The 17511-nt window shown below is 41.0% G+C and overlaps 1 protein-coding gene and 2 long non-coding RNA genes across 8 annotated transcripts in view; all 3 read right to left on the bottom strand.

Moving 5' to 3' along the window:
• Positions 1 to 457, bottom strand: part of LOC127913258 (uncharacterized) — a 580-nt gene extending 123 nt beyond the window's left edge. The window contains exons 1-3 of the long non-coding RNA XR_008085447.1: positions 436 to 457; positions 164 to 216; positions 1 to 119 (exon numbers count right to left, since the gene is read on the bottom strand). The exon at positions 1 to 119 is cut by the window's left edge and continues 123 nt beyond it. This is a non-coding gene — a long non-coding RNA (uncharacterized LOC127913258). The remainder of the gene's footprint in view (positions 120 to 163; positions 217 to 435) is intronic.
• LOC118360856 (segment polarity protein dishevelled homolog DVL-1-like) overlaps positions 1 to 17511 on the bottom strand; it is a 65668-nt gene that overhangs the window by 6084 nt on the left and 42073 nt on the right. The window contains exons 9-16 of one of the 5 annotated variants that reach the window (XM_052485133.1): positions 10319 to 10458; positions 7191 to 7267; positions 6654 to 6754; positions 6356 to 6433; positions 6069 to 6203; positions 5443 to 5610; positions 4409 to 4627; positions 3228 to 4132 (exon numbers count right to left, since the gene is read on the bottom strand). In XM_052485133.1, the coding sequence (XP_052341093.1) occupies positions 4122 to 4132; positions 4409 to 4627; positions 5443 to 5610; positions 6069 to 6203; positions 6356 to 6433; positions 6654 to 6754; positions 7191 to 7267; positions 10319 to 10458 (929 nt within the window). In that variant the 3' untranslated portion in view covers positions 3228 to 4121. Of the gene's footprint in view, positions 1 to 3227; positions 4133 to 4408; positions 4628 to 5442; positions 5611 to 6068; positions 6204 to 6355; positions 6434 to 6653; positions 6755 to 7190; positions 7268 to 10318; positions 10459 to 17511 lie in introns of those variants that run through there. The other 4 variants (XM_052485134.1, XM_052485135.1, XM_052485136.1 and 1 more) reach the window with 4 other exon arrangements.
• Positions 1012 to 2571, bottom strand: LOC127913257 (uncharacterized). Of its 2 annotated transcripts, XR_008085445.1 has the most exons (5): positions 2542 to 2571; positions 2167 to 2297; positions 1991 to 2122; positions 1777 to 1855; positions 1012 to 1438 (listed from the first exon to the last, which is right to left on the bottom strand). It is a non-coding gene; the product is annotated as an uncharacterized LOC127913257 (long non-coding RNA). The 2 variants fall into 2 exon arrangements; XR_008085446.1 differs by lacking the exon at positions 2542 to 2571 and having other exon boundaries at positions 1991 to 2166; positions 2202 to 2253.

The following is a 17511-nucleotide window of genomic DNA, read 5'->3' as shown; positions in this document are numbered from 1 at the left end:
CTGCTGTCACCTCCCAGCCCTGCCTAACCTGTCTACAGCTGTCACCTCCCAGCCCAACCTGTCTAACCTGTCTACTGCTGTCACCTCCCAGCCCAGCCTAACCTGTCTACTGCAGTCACCTCCCAGCCCAGCCTAACCTGTCTAACCTGTCTACTGCTGTCACCTCCCAGCCCTGTCTAACCTGTCTACTGCTGTCACCTCCCAGCCCAGCCTAACCTGTCTACTGCTGTCACCTCCCAGCCCAGCCTAACCTGTCTAACTTGTCTACTGCTGTCACCTCCCAGCCCAGCCTAACCTGTCTACTGCAGTCACCTCCCAGCCCAGCCTAACCTGTCTACTGCAGTCACCTCCCAGCCCAGCCTAACCTGCCTACTGCTGTCACCTCCCAGCCCTGTCTAACCTGTCTACTGCTGTCACCTCCCAGCCCTGCCTAACCTGTCTAACCTGTCTACTGCTGTCACCTCCCAGCCCAGCCTAACCCAGCATAACCTGTCTACTGCTGTCACCTCCCAGCTCAACCTAACCTGTCTACTGCTGTCACCTCCCAGCCCAGCCTAACCCGTCTAACCTGTCTACTGCTGTCACCTCCCAGCTCAACCTGTCTAACCTGCTACTGCTGTCACCTCCCAGCCCAGCCTGTCTAACCTGTCTACTGCTGTCACCTCCCAGCTCAACCTGTCTAACCTGTCTACTGCTGTCACCTCCCAGCCCAACCCGTCTAACCTGTCTACTGCTGTCACCTCCCAGCCAACCTGTCTAACCTGCCTACTGCTGTCACCTCCCAGCCCAGCCTCTAACCTGTCTACTGCTGTCACCTCCCAGCTCAACCTGTCTAACCTGTCTAACTGCTGTCACCTCCCAGCCCCTGTCTAACCTGCCTACTGCTGTCACCTCCCAGCCCAACCTAACCTGTCTACTGCTGTCACCTCCCAGCCCAGCCTAACCCGTCTAACCTGTCTACTGCTGTCACCTCCCAGCCCAGCCTAACCTGTCTACTGCTGTCACCTCCCAGCCCAGCCTAACCGGTCTACTGCAGTCACCTCCCAGCCCTGTCTACTGCAGTCACCTCCCAACCCAGCCTAACCTGTCTAACCTGTCTACTGCTGTCACCTCCCAGCCCAGCCTAACCTGTCTACTGCTGTCACCTCCCAGCCCAGCCTAACCTGTCTAACCTGTCTACTGCTGTCACCTCCCAGCCCAGCCTAACCTGTCTAACCTGTCTACTGCTGTCACCTCCCAGCCCAGCCTAACCTGTCTACTGCAGTCACCTCCCAGCCCAGCCTAACCTGTCTACTGCAGTCACCTCCCAGCCCAGCCTAACCTGTCTACTGCAGTCACCTCCCAGCCCAGCCTAACCTGCCTACTGCTGTCACCTCCCAACCCAGCCTGTCTACTGCTGTCACCTCCCAGCCCAGCCTAACATGTCTACTGCAGTCACCTCCCAACCCAGCCTGTCTACTGCTGTCACCTCCCAACCCAGCCTGTCTACTGCTGTCACCTCCCAGCCCAGACTAACCTGTCTACCGCTGTCACCTCCCAGCCCTGTCTAACCTGTCTACTGCTGTCACCTCCCAGCCCAGCCTAACCAGTCTAACCTGTCTACTGCTGTCACCTCCCAGCCTAACCTGTCTACTGCTGTCACCTCCCAGCCCAGCCTAACCTGTCTACTGCAGTCACCTCCCAGCCTAACCTGTCTACTGCAGTCACCTCCCAGCCTAGCCTGCCTACTGCTGTCACCTCCCAGCTCAACCTGTCTAACCTGTCTACTGCTGTCACCTCCCAGCCCAGCCTAACCTGTCTAACCTGTCTACTGCTGTCACCTCCCAGCCCAGCCTAACCTGTCTACTGCAGTCACCTCCCAGCCCAGCCTAACCTGTCTACTGCAGTCACCTCCCAGCCCAGCCTAACCTGTCTACTGCTGTCACCTCCCAACCCAGCCTGTCTACTGCTGTCACCTCCCAGCCCAGCCTAACCTGTCTACTGCTGTCACCTCCCAGCCCTGTCTAACCTGTCTACTGCTGTCACCTCCCAGCCCAGCCTAACCTGTCTAACCTGTCTACTGCTGTCACCTCCCAGCCCAGCCTAACCTGTCTACTGCTGTCACCTCCCAGCCCAGCCTAACCTGTCTAACCTGTCTACTGCTGTCACCTCCCAGCCCAGCCTAACCTGTCTACTGCAGTCACCTCCCAGCCCAGCCTAACCTGTCTAACCTGTCTACTGCTGTCACCTCCCAGCCCAGCCTAACCTGTCTACTGCTGTCACCTCCCAGCCCAGCCTAACCTGTCTACTGCAGTCACCTCCCAGCCCTGTCTACTGCAGTCACCTCCCAGCCCAGTCTAACCTGTCTACTGCTGTCACCTCCCAGCCCAGCCTGTCTAACCTGTCTACTGTCACCTCCCAGCCCAGCCTAACCTGTCTACCTGTCTGTCACCTCCCAGCCCTGTCTAACCTGTCTACTGCTGTCACCTCCCAGCCCAGCCCAGCCTAACCTGTCTACTGCTGTCACCTCCCAGCCCAGCCTAACCTGTCTACTGATGTCACCTCCCAGCCCAGCCTAACCTGTCTACTGCAGTCACCTCCCAGCCCAGCCTAACCTGTCTACTGCAGTCACCTCCCAGCCCAGCCTAACCTGTCTACTGCTGTCACCTCCCAGCCCTGTCTAACCTGTCTACTGCTGTCACCTCCCAGCCCAGCCTAACCAGTCTAACCTGTCTACTGCTGTCACCTCCCAGCCCAGCCTAACCTGTCTACTGCTGTCACCTCCCAGCCCAGCCTAACCTGTCTACTGCAGTCACCTCCCAGCCTAACCTGTCTACTGCAGTCACCTCCCAGCCTAGCCTGTCTACTGCTGTCACCTGCCAAACCCGGCCTGTCTACTGCTGTCAGCTCCCAACCCAGCCTACCCTTTTCAAACCCAGGCTAGCCCAGCCCCATCTAACCCAGAGCGGCTCCCTCTATTTCATTCTAGTCTATCCCCTATCCTGTTCTGGTCCAACTGCAGCCTAACTTACTTTACAGCAAACTCACTGAATGACGAGTTAGAGCAATGAAATGTCCTCAGATACTCGCCAACAAATGCCCTGTTGCACACACACACACACACACACACACACACACACACACACACACACACACACACACACACACACACACACACACACACACACACACACACACACACACACACACACACACACACACACACACACACACACACACACACACACACACACACACACACACACACACACATGATGAACATCCACAGATGTTCGCCTGGAAGTGCCAAATGAAGAAAACACTGCAAATGTCAATCAAGACATGCAGCAAAAGATGAAAGGGAATAAAACAACTTATGTAAAAGATGAAGATGAGATGTAAACATACTGAGGGTATGTACTGTGGTTAGAGCGTTGGACTAGTAACCGAAAGGTTGCAAGTTCAAATCCCCGAGCTGACAAGGTACAAAATCTGTTGTCCTGCCCCTGAACAGGCAGTTAACCCACTGTTCCTAGGCCATCTTTGAAAATAAGAATTTGTTCTTAACTGACTTGCCTAGTAAGACAAAGGTAAAATAAAAAAAATAAAAAACTGAGGGTCCTACAACTGTCCTACTGATCACTCATCCTAACGACTCTTCAGCCCTAAGGAACTGGCTCATTACCGTATCAGAACAGTCCAGGACATTGAGGTCTGAATGCAATGGGAATCCTTTTGAAATAATGGGAGATGACTAAAAACATGTGATGACAACGTCTGGATGATTGACTTCATAGTGATTTGAACAGAAGCTGGAAATCAGACAGAAGAGCAATACGATGACAAATGTGAAACAAAAGACCAAAAAATCTCCATGCAGGCTAGTTATTACCACCCCACCCTGATGCCACTCTCCCTCAGTGCAGTACCATGTCGGAACGATTACAAACCGTGCAGCAGAAACAGAGCAATGTAATGTGTAGTGTCATGTTGAAATCAAACAAAATATAGTTCAAGAATTGTTGGAAGGGTGAGACCTCATTTGATCATTTCGTGCAAGCAATAATCAGCCAAAAGCGGATACGGTCCTTAGTGTACACACCCAGTACTGAAGAGCTGTCCTCTGCATGAACCATGTTGAATCATGATCGACCTTGACAATATAAGACCATTTTAGAACACCCTCTATTAAATAAATATGTATTTCTGTGTGTGTGACATCTTAGGTCAACTTAATTTCCAAGCAGGCCAAGCAGGCTAACCTGAACAGCCTTATGGAATTGAAATACAATATTTTGTTAACAGTTGACATTAGCTGTCATGAAGAGTAACGTGGTGACATACAGTATATGGTCAAATGAGTCATCCACTCTGACCCATTCATATTGATGAGGAAGTTAGAGTTAGCAGCCCTGACCTGCAGACTCACCCTCACTGTTGTGGCTGCCAGCACTCCCACTGTGGAAACTGTGGCAGGGGTCTGAGTAACCCGGAGGGAAGCCTGCAGGTGCGGAGGGGAAGGGGGGGTAGGGGAATGGCTGACCCCCCAGGGGCCACGGGTTGGTGGCAGGGGGGGGGAGGGGGGCCAGGGTGTCCTGCTCAGAGCCCCCACCACTGGAACCCTCGTTCAGGTTGAGAGACGCCATGTCTGAAAGAGGGAGCAAAAGATAATAGAGAGAGAGAGAGAGAGAGAGAGAGAGAGAGAGAGAGAGAGAGAGAGAGAGAGAGAGAGAGAGAGAGAGAGAGAGAGAGAGAGAGAGAGAGAGAGAGAGAGTGAGGTAGAGAGAGAGAGAGAGAGAGAGAGAGAGAGAGAGAGAGAGAGAGAGAGAGAGAGAGAGAGAGAGAGAGAGAGAGAGAGACCCCTCCATGACAGACAGACAGTAAAAAACACTCTGCCACTGGACTCTACAGTACACAGAACACATTGACAGACTCTACAGTACAGACAGAACACATTGGACTCTACAGTACAGAGAGAGAGAGAGAGAGAGAGAGAGAGAGAGAGAGAGAGAGAGAGAGAGAGAGAGAGAGAGAGAGAGAGAGAGAGAGAGAGAGAGAGAGAGAGAGAGAGAGAGAGAGAGAGAGAGAGAGAGAGAGAGAGAGAGAGAGAGAGAGAGAGAGAGAGAGAGAGAGAGAGAGAGAGAGAGAGAGAGAGAGAGAGTTAGTGAGGTAGCCCCTCCATGACAGGTAAAAAACACTCTGCCACTGGACTCTACAGTACACTTAACACATTGGACTCTACAGTACACTTAACACATTGGACTCTACAGTACACTTAACACATTGGACTCTACAGTACACTTAACACATTGGACTCTACAGTACAATTAACACATTGGACTCTACAGTACAATTAACACATTGCACTCTACGGTACACTTAACACAAGTAAAAATACACTTCTACACAATGATACAATCCAGTAGATAATATATGACTGTCAAAGTGGCTCAGTGTCAGTACTTTGGCAGAGGTCTCCGAAGGTGTAGTAGCACTGCTCTGAGAAGGTGATCTTGTTGACGGTGTGTCTCAGGTAACCATGTTTCAGCAGACTGCTGGCATACTTCCTGGCATCCCTCCTGTCCTTGAAGCCCTCCACCCTCGAGTAGAGCCAGTCCACCACGTCAGCACCTGGCACAGCGACACACACAGCAACACACTGTTTTAGACTGTAGTTTGAATCACAACCTCACAACGTCAAGTAGAGCCAGTCCACCACGTCAGCACCTGGCACAGCGACACACACAGCAACACACTGTTTTAGGCTGTGGTCTGAATCGAGTCGAGTAGAGCCAGTCCACCACGTGACATAGCAGCACACACAGGATAAGAAGACTGTAGTCTGCACTACAACAGCACACACTCATACAGGGTTATATTACCCTATAATACTGATAGCATATACTAACTACACCACATCAAGCAAGTAGATGTTATGTTGACACTATCAAGGAAATGTTTTGCAAACGACATCACAGTTTAACAGTAAGGGAAGTGATTGCTGTTTCAAGTCCAACTTTAAGCCCTTAATTTACTCTATTTAAATGGTACATTATTAGTAGTAATCAGTGTCCCCCAGTCCCTCTCACCAATGACAGCGTTGCCAATGGTGATCTTCAACCACATCCTGTCCCGGATCTCCAGACCAGAGTCAGGCAGCTGCATCACCTTGACGATGGTTGATATGTCCGTCTTACTCGCAGATAGCGGCAAGTCGTCAAATTCTGAAGGGGAGAGGAGGTTGGGACACAGCACATTCACAGACAGTGACTGACAACAGGTTCTGTATGTGGCCTTTCTAGTACTGTGAGAGTGCAGCTATGTCTAGTGATTGCAGTAGTTTGTGTGTGTGACTGTGGTCATAGTGTGGTCATACCGTAGTGTGGGTATGGTCCGGTCAGGGCAGTTGTGTGGGAGATCCAGGCAGCAGGGTCGATGGGCCTTACTGGTTCAGCTGCACAAACATAACACACACACACACACAGCCAGGTAGAATACATTACCTTCATCATATAGTGTGAGTTAGCCAGTATTTGTGGTGAAACTTTTCTACTCTACATGAATTTATAAGCACAAACACTGAGATTTTCAAAACATTTCAAAAAAGTATTTAAAAAGTTTCTAAAGTGAGTTTCCAGCAGAGTTTGAGAACCCTGTTTGTAAGTGGTAATAACCTGTTGTTGGTGGAACATCGGTGAGTGTCTTACCCCGGGGGATGGTGAAGTAGCTTCGCGGAGACGGGTCCCAACACTTGGCCACAGTAAGACTAATAGGACTGGAGAACACATGGGGAGACCATCAGTTACAATACATGCATATTCTACTCACTTCTACAGCTCCTGCACAGTTAAAGGAACAAGAGGAAACAATAGAGAGGAAAGGAAATGATTGGTTGAACTACAAGATTTATGGAGAGAAATATTACTACAATACAATAGTCAATCAATAGTCAATCACGCAGGAGCTGTTTAAAATACAAACCCACGGTTATCCAATCATAGGTCAGCATCAACTGATACCTCTAATAAAACACTAATATACTCCAGTCTTACCATCGCTCAGCTTTAAATCCTGTAAATACCCAACAGCCATGTTCTTTGACTGTCTGTCCTGACCTGTGACCATGTTCACACGCAACATTTGAACATCGCTTGAAATGTTTTCTGGGTTATCGTTAACAATCCTGCATTGTAACACAGTACTGCTCTTACCCTGTTTTGGAGACAATCTCTCTCAGGATCCTCACAGCGTCATCGTTGCTCATGTTCTCAAAGTTCACATCGTTCACCTGGGGAACACAAGCACACAGTTAACATCCATGTTCACAGATCACGTCTTTAAAATGAACAAGTGGTTGGACAAAAGGATCAAATGGTTGGACAAAAGGAACAAATGGTTGGACAAAAGGAACAAGTGGTTGGACAAAAGGAACAAGTGGTTGGACAAAAGGAACAAGTGGTTGGACAAAAGGAACAAGTGGTTGGACAAAAGGAACAAGTGGTTGGACAAAAGGAACAAGTGGTTGGACAAAAAAGGAACAAGTCAAAAGTTGGACAAAAGGAACAAGTAGTTGGACAAAAGGAACAAATGGTTGGACAAAAGGAACAAGTGGTTGGACAAAAGGAACAAATGGTTGGACAAAAGGAACAAGTGGTTGGACAAAAGGAACAAGTGGTTGGACAAAAGGAACAAGTGGTTGGACAAAAGGAACAAATGGTTGGACAAAAGGAACAAGTGGTTGGACAAAAGGAACAAATGGTTGGACAAAAGGAACAAGTGGTTGGACAAAAGGAACAAGTGGTTGGACAAAAGGAACAAGTGGTTGGACAAAAGGAACAAGTGGTTGGACAAAAGGAACAAGTGGTTGGACAAAAGGAACAAATGGTTGGACAAAAGGAACAAGTGGTTGGACAAAAGGAACAAGTGGTTGGACAAAAGGAACAAGTGGTTGGACAAAAGGAACAAGTGGTTGGACAAAAGGAACAAGTGGTTGGACAAAAGGAACAAGTGGTTGGACAAAAGGAACAAGTGGTTGGACAAAAAGAACAAGTGGTTGGACAAGAGGAACAAGTGGTTGGACAAAAGGAACAAATGGTTGGACAAAGGAACAAATGGTTGGACAAAAGGAACAAATGGTTGGACAAAAGGAACAAGTGGTTGGACAAAAGGAACAAGTGGTTGGACAAAAGGAACAAGTGGTTGGACAAAAGGAACAAGTGAATAAAGAAACACAAAATAAACATGTGCTTTAGGACTCTGCAGTCTACAAGTTAATTATCCAGGGCACTTTTGTGACACACACACACACACACACACACACACACACACACACACACACACACACACACACACACACACACACACACACACACACACACACACACACACACACACACACACACACACACACACACACACACACACACACACACACACAGGCTTTCAGACGCATATAAAAGCTCGTAAATCCTAAGCAGCTTTATACTGCATGTATGTATGGGTGGAAAACCAATAAATTAGGTTAATAAATGCTGAATCCACAATAACTAGAGATCAGCCACCATGTATATTGTGTACAAGGGGAGGCGTGGCCAGAGAGGTTAGTTTGAGTCCAGCCATACACACGTCAAAGAGAACTAACAACATGGAGGAAAAGGAGAGACAGAAAAACATGTCATAGAAAAGAGGGTTATGGGGAGGGAAGTGATGAGGACCATTACAGATGGTTGTCAATAGGTCACAACAAAGCTAGGCAGAAACACAGGACCTGTTTCCCCTTTCCCTCATTGTGTCAAACACACTGTATCCAAACATTATTGGGAATGCTATGGAAATCACAAAGCAAGTTTTTCCATTTGCAAGCACTGGCTCATTCCCTCAACAAACCATACAAATATGGTCAAAATATCTCACGCAGAATGCAACATATAGAATAACCTTCGAATATTGCATATAGAATAAATGTTAGGTCCATTAACTTCTTCGAAATAGGGGGCGCTCTTTTAATTTTTGGATAAAAAAACGTTCCCGTTTTAAAATCAAATCAAAATCAAATCAAATTTATTTATATAGCCCTTCGTACATCAGCTGATATCTCAAAGTGCTGTACAGAAACCCAGCCTAAAACCCCAAACAGCAAGCAATGCAGGTGTAGAAGCACGGTGGCTAGGAAAAACTCCCTAGAAAGGCCAAAACCTAGGAAGAAACCTAGAGAGGAACCAGGCTATGTGGGGTGGCCAGTCCTCTTCTGGCTGTGCCGGCTGGAGATTATAACAGAACATGGCCAAGATGTTCAAATGTTCATAAATGACCAGCATGGTCGAATAATAACAAGGCAGAACAGGATAAAACAAGATATTTTGTCACGAAAAGATGCTTGACTATGCATATAATTGACAGCTTTGGAAAGAAAACACTCTGACGTTTCCAAAACTGCAAAGATATTATCTGTGAGTGCCACTGAACTGATGCTACAGGCGAAACCAAGATGAAATTTCAAACAGGAAATGCCACAGATTTTAAAGGCGCTGTGTTCCAATGTCTCCCTCTATGGCTGTGAATGCGCCAGGAATGAGCTTACACTTTCTGTCGTTTCCCCAAGGTGTCTGCAGCATTGTGACGTATTTGTAGGCATATCATTGGGAGATTGACCATTTTACACTACATCTACCAGGTGCTCGCTTGGTGTTCTCCGTCGCAATTATTGCGTAATCTCCAGCCGCGTGTATTTTTCCATTTGCTTCCGAGGAGAAACCCAACTGCCACGAATTATTTATCATCGAATAGATATGTGAAAAACACCTTGAGGATTGATTCTAAACGACGTTTGCCATGTTTCTGTCGATATTATGGAGTTAATTTGGAAAAAAGTTTGGCATTGTAATGACTGAATTTTCGTTTTTTTTTCTTAGCCGAACGTGATGAACAAAACGGAGCGATTTCTCCTACACAAATAATATTTTTTGAAAAACTGAACATTTGCTATCTAACTGAGTCTCCTCATTGAAAACATCTGAAGTTCTTCAAAGGTAAATGATTTTATTTGAATGCTTTTCTTGTTGAATGTTTTTGTGAAAATGTTGCCTGCTGAATGCTAGGCTTAATGCTATGCTAGCTATCAATACTCTTACACAAATGCTTATGGTTGAAAAGCGTATTTAGAAAATCTGAGATGACAGTGTTGTTAACAAAAGGCTAAGCTTGTGAGTGAATATATTTCTTTCATTTCATTTGCGATTTTCATGAATAGTTAACGTTGCGTTATGGTAATGAGCTTGAGGCTATAATTACGCTCCCGGATAAGGGATTGCTCGACGCAAGAAGTTAATAGTGGGTGTACCTGTAGGAGCATGTCCCCAGGTTCTATCCTGCCGTCTGCAGCCACAGCTCCTCCCTTCATGATGGAGCCAATGTAGATCCCCCCGTCCCCCCGGTCGTTACTCTGCCCCACGATACTGATACCCAGGAAGTTATACTTCTCTGGAGGAGAGACAGAAACAAGTCTGTTTACAGTCAATGGACTCTGATGATATCTGTTTCAAACACTATAACTCTGATGATATCTGCATAAAACACTATAACTCTGATGATATCTGCATAAAACACTATAACTCTGATGATATCAGCATAAAACACTATGAACTCTGATGATATCTGCATAAAACACTATAACTCTGATGATATCAGCATAAAACACTATAACTCTGATGATATCTGCATAAAACACTATAACTCTGATGATATCAGCATAAAACACGATAACTCTGATGATATCTGTTTTAAACACTATAACTCTGATGATATCGGCATAAAACAATATAACTCTGATGATATCTGCATAAAACTCTATAACTCTGATGATATCTGCATAAAACTCTATAACTCTGATGATATCTGCATAAAACACTATAACTCTGATGATATCTGTTTCAAACACTATGAACTCTGATGATATCTGCATAAAACACTATAACTCTGATGATATCTGCATAAAACACTATAACTCTGATGATATCTGCATAAAACACTATAACTCTGATGATATCTGCATAAAACACTATAACTCTGATGATATCTGCATAAAACACTATAACTCTGATGATATCAGCATAAAACACTATAACTCTGATGATATCAGCATAAAACACGATAACTCTGATGATATCTGTTTTAAACACTATAACTCTGATGATATCTGCATAAAACACTATAACTCTGATGATATCTGCATAAAACACTATAACTCTGATGATATCTGCATAAAACACGATAACTCTGATGATATCTGTTTCAAACACTATGAACTCTGATGATATCTGCATAAAACACTATAACTCTGATGATATCTACATACAACACTATAACTCTGATGATATCTGCATAAAACACTTGGAACTCTGATGATATCTGCATAAAACACTATAACTCTGATGATATCTGTTTCAAACACTATGAACTCTGATGATATCTGCATAAAACACTATAACTCTGATGATATCTGCATAAAACACTATAACTCTGATGATATCTGCATAAAACACTTGGAACTCTGATGATATCTGCATAAAACACTTTAAACAAACACTATAACTCTGATGATATCTGCATAAAACACTATAACTCTGATGATATCAGCATAAAACACTATAACTCTGATGATATCTCATAAAACACTATAACTCTGATGATATCTGTTTTAAACACTATAACTCTGATGATATCTGCATAAAACACTATAACTCTGATGATATCTGCATAAAACACTATGAACTCTGATGATATCTGCATAAAACACTATAACTCTGATGATATCTACATAAACACTATAACTCTGATGATATCTGTTTAAACACTATAACTCTGATGATATCTGTTTTAAACACTATAACTCTGATGATATCTGCATAAAACACTATAACTCTGATGATATCTGCATAAAACACTATAACTCTGATGATATCTGCATAAAACAAGATAACTCTGATGATATCTGCATAAAACACTTGGAACTCTGATGATATCTGCATAAAACACTATAACTCTGATGATATCTGTTTCAAACACTATGAACTCTGATGATATCTGCATAAAACACTATAACTCTGATGATATCTGCATAAAACACTATTACTCTGATGATATCTGCATAAAACACGATAACTCTGATGATATCTGTTTTAAACACTATAACTCTGATGATATCTGCATAAAACACTATAACTCTGATGATATCAGTATAAAACACGATAACTCTGATGATATCTGTTTTAAACACTATAACTCTGATGATATCTGCATAAAACACTGAACTCTGATGATATCTGCATAAAACACTATGAACTCTGATGATATCTGCATAAAACACTATAACTCTGATGATATCTACATACAACACTATAACTCTGATGATATCTGCATAAAACACTTGGAACTCTGATGATATCTGCATAAAACACTATAACTCTGATGATATCTGCATAAAACACTATAACTCTGATGATATCAGCATAAAACACTATGAACTCTGATGATATCTGCATAAAACACTATAACTCTGATGATATCAGCATAAAACACGATAACTCTGATGATATCTGTTTTAAACACTATAACTCTGATGATATCTGCATAAAACACGATAACTCTGATGATATCTGTTTTAAACACTATAACTCTGATGATATCTGCATAAAACACTATAACTCTGATGATATCTGCATAAAACACTATAACTCTGATGATATCTGCATAAAACACTATAACTCTGATGATATCTGCATAAAACACTATAACTCTGATGATATCTGTTTCAAACACTATGAACTCTGATGATATCTGCATAAAACACTATAACTCTGATGATATCTGCATAAAACACTATAACTCTGATGATATCTGCATAAAACACTATAACTCTGATGATATCTGCATAAAACACTATAACTCTGATGATATCTGCATAAAACACTATAACTCTGATGATATCTGCATAAAACACTATAACTCTGATGATATCAGCATAAAACACGATAACTCTGATGATATCTGTTTTAAACACTATAACTCTGATGATATCTGCATAAAACACTATAACTCTGATGATATCTGCATAAAACACTATAACTCTGATGATATCTGCATAAAACACTATAACTCTGATGATATCTGCATAAAACACTATAACTCTGATGATATCTGCATAAAACACTATGATGATATCTGCAACTCTGATGATATCTGCATAAAACACTATAACTCTGATGATATCTGCATAAAACACTATAACTCTGATGATATCTGTTTCAAAAACACTATGAACTCTGATGATATCTGCATAAAACACTATAACTCTGATGATATCTGCATAAAACACTATAACTCTGATGATATCTGCATAAAACACTATAACTCTGATGATATCTGCATAAAACACTATAACTCTGATGATATCTGCATAAAACACTATAACTCTGATGATATCTGCATAAAACACTATAACTCTGATGATATCTGCATAAAACACTATAACTCTGATGATATCTGCATCTGTTTTAAACACTATAACTCTGATGATATCTGCATAAAACACTATAACTCTGATGATATCTGCATAAAACACTATAACTCTGATGATATCTGCATAAAACACTATAACTCTGATGATATCTGTTTAAAACACTATAACTCTGATGATATCTGCATAAAACACTATAACTCTGATGATATCTGCATAAAACACTATAACTCTGATGATATCTGCATAAAACACTATAACTCTGATGATATCTGCATAAAACACGATAACTCTGATGATATCTGTTTTAAACTGCATAAAACACTATAACTGATGATATCTGCATAAAACACTATAACTCTGATGATATCAGCATAAAACACTATAACTCTGATGATATCTGTTTTAAACACTATAACTCTGATGATATCTGCATAAAACATGATATCTGCATAAAACACTATAACTCTGATGATATCTGCATAAAACACTATGAACTCTGATGATATCTGCATAAAACACTATAACTCTGATGATATCTACATACAACACTATAACTCTGATGATATCTGCATAAAACACTTGGAACTCTGATGATATCTGCATAAAACACTATAACTCTGATGATATCTGCATAAAACACTATAACTCTGATGATATCAGCATAAAACACTATAACTCTGATGATATCTGCATAAAACACTATAACTCTGATGATATCTGCATAAAACACTATAACTCTGATGATATCTGCATAAAACACTATAACTCTGATGATATCTGTTTCAAACACTATGAACTCTGATGATATCTGCATAAAACACTATAACTCTGATGATATCTGCATAAAACACTATAACTCTGATGATATCTGCATAAAACACTATGATATCTGCTGATGATATCTGCATAAAACACTATAACTCTGATGATATCTGCATAAAACACTATAACTCTGATGATATCTGCATAAAACACTATAACTCTGATGATATCTGCATAAAACACTATAACTCTGATGATATCAGCATAAAACACGATAACTCTGATGATATCTGTTTTAAACACTATAACTCTGATGATATCTGCATAAAACACTATAACTCTGATGATATCTGCATAAAACACGATAACTCTGATGACATCTGGTTTAAACACTATAACTCTGATGATATCTGCATAAAACACTATGAACTCTGATGATATCTGCATAAAACACTATGAACTCTGATGATATCTGCATAAAACACTATAACTCTGATGATATCTGCATAAAACACTTGGAACTCTGATGATATCTGCATAAAACACTATAACTCTGATGATATCTGTATCAAACACTATGAACTCTGATGATATCTGTATCAAACACTATGAACTCTGATGATATTTGTATCAAACACTATGAACTCTGATGATATCTGTATCAAACACTATGAACTCTGATGATATCTGTATCAAACACTATGAACTCTGATGATATCTGTATCAAACACTATGAACTCTGATGATATCTGTATCAAACACTATGAACTCTGATGATATCTGTATCAAACACTATGAACTCTGATGATATCTGTATCAAACACTATGAACTCTGATGATATCTGTATCAAACACTATGAACTCTGATGATATCTGTATCAAACACTATGAACTCTGATGATATCTGTATCAAACACTATGAACTCTGATGATATCTGTATCAAACACTATGCACTCTGATGATATCTGTATCAAACACTATGAACTCTGATGATATCTGTATCAAACACTATGAACTCTGATGATATCTGTATCAAACACTTTGAACTCTGATGATGATAACTCTGATGATATCTGCATATCTGTATCAAACACTATGAACTCTGATGATATCTGTATCAAACACTATGAACTCTGATGATATCTGTATCAAACACTATGAACTCTGATGATATCTGTATCAAACACTATGAACTCTGATGATATCTGTATCAAACACTATGAACTCTGATGATATCTGTATCAAACACTATGAACTCTGATGATATCTGTATCAAACACTATGAACTCTGATGATATCTGTATCAAACACTATGAACTCTGATGATATCTGTATCAAACTCTATGAACTCTGATGATATCTGTATCAAACACTATGAACTCTGATGATATCTGTATCAAACACTATGAACTCTGATGATATCTGTATCAAACACTATGAACTCTGATGATATCTGTATCAAACACTATGAACTCTGATGATATCTGTATCAAACACTATGAACTCTGATGATATCTGTATCAAACACTATGAACTCTGATGATATCTGTATCAAACACTATGAACTCTGATGATATCTGCATAAAACACTATAACTCTGATGATATCTGTATCAAACACTATGAACTCTGATGATATCTGTATCAAACACTATGAACTCTGATGATATCTGTATCAAACACTATGAACTCTGATGATATCTGTATCAAACTCTATGAACTCTGATGATATCTGTATCAAACACTATGAACTCTGATGATATCTGTATCAAACACTATGAACTCTGATGATATCTGTATCAAACACTATGAACTCTGATGATATTTGTATCAAACACTATGAACTCTGATGATATCTGTATCAAACACTATGAACTCTGATGATATCTGTATCAAACACTATGAACTCTGATGATATCTGTATCAAACACTATGAACTCTGATGATATCTGTATCAAACATATGAACTCTGATGATATCTGTATCAAACACTATGAACTCTGATGATATTTGTATCAAACACTATGAACTCTGATGATATTTGTATCAAACATATGAACTCTGATGATATCTGTATCAAACACTATGAACTCTGATGATATCTGTATCAAACACTATGAACTCTGATGATATCTGTATCAAACTCTATGAACTCTGATGATATCTGTATCAAACACTATGAACTCTGATGATATCTGTATCAAACACTATGAACTCTGATGATATCTGTATCAAACACTATGAACTCTGATGATATCTGTATCAAACACTATGAACTCTGATGATATCTGTATCAAACACTATGAACTCTGATGATATCTGTATCAAACACTATGAACTCTGATGATATCTGTATCAAACACTATGAACTCTGATGATATCTGTATCAAACACTATGAACTCTGATGATATCTGTATCAAACTCTATGAACTCTGATGATATCTGTATCAAACACTATGAACTCTGATGATATCTGTATCAAACACTATGAACTCTGATGATATCTGTATCAAACTCTATGAACTATGAACTCTGATGATATCTGTATCAAACACTATGAACTCTGATGATATCTGTATCAAACACTATGAACTCTGATGATATCTGTATCAAACACTATGAACTCTGATGATATCTGTATCAAACTCTATGAACTCTGATGATATCTGTATCAAACACTATGAACTCTGATGATATCTGTATCAAACTCTATGAACTCTGATGATATCTGTATCAAACACTATGAACTCTGATGATATCTGTATCAAACACTATGAACTCTGATGATATCTGTATCAAACACTATGAACTCTGATGATATCTGTATCAAACACTATGAACTCTGATGATATCTGTATCAAACACTATGAACTCTGATGATATCTGTATCAAACACTATGAACTCTGATGATATCTGTATCAAACTATGAACTATGAACTCTGATGATATCTGTATCAAACACTATGAACTCTGATGATATCTGTATCAAACACTATGAACTCTGATGATATCTGTATCAAACACTATGAACTCTGATGATATCTGTATCAAACACTATGAACTCTGATGATATCTGTATCAAACTCTATGAACTCTGATGATATCTGTATCAAACTCTATGAACTCTGATGATATCTGTATCAAACACTATGAACTCTGATGATATCTGTATCAAACACACTATGAACTCTGATGATATCTGTATCAAACTCTATGAACTCTGATGATATCTGTATCAAACTCTATGAACTC

This window comes from Oncorhynchus keta, chromosome 28, assembly GCF_023373465.1.
Source record: "Oncorhynchus keta strain PuntledgeMale-10-30-2019 chromosome 28, Oket_V2, whole genome shotgun sequence".
Taxonomy (NCBI): domain Eukaryota; kingdom Metazoa; phylum Chordata; class Actinopteri; order Salmoniformes; family Salmonidae; genus Oncorhynchus; species Oncorhynchus keta.
Note: the sequence above shows the minus strand (reverse complement) of the source record. Positions and strands in the feature narration are given on the sequence as shown.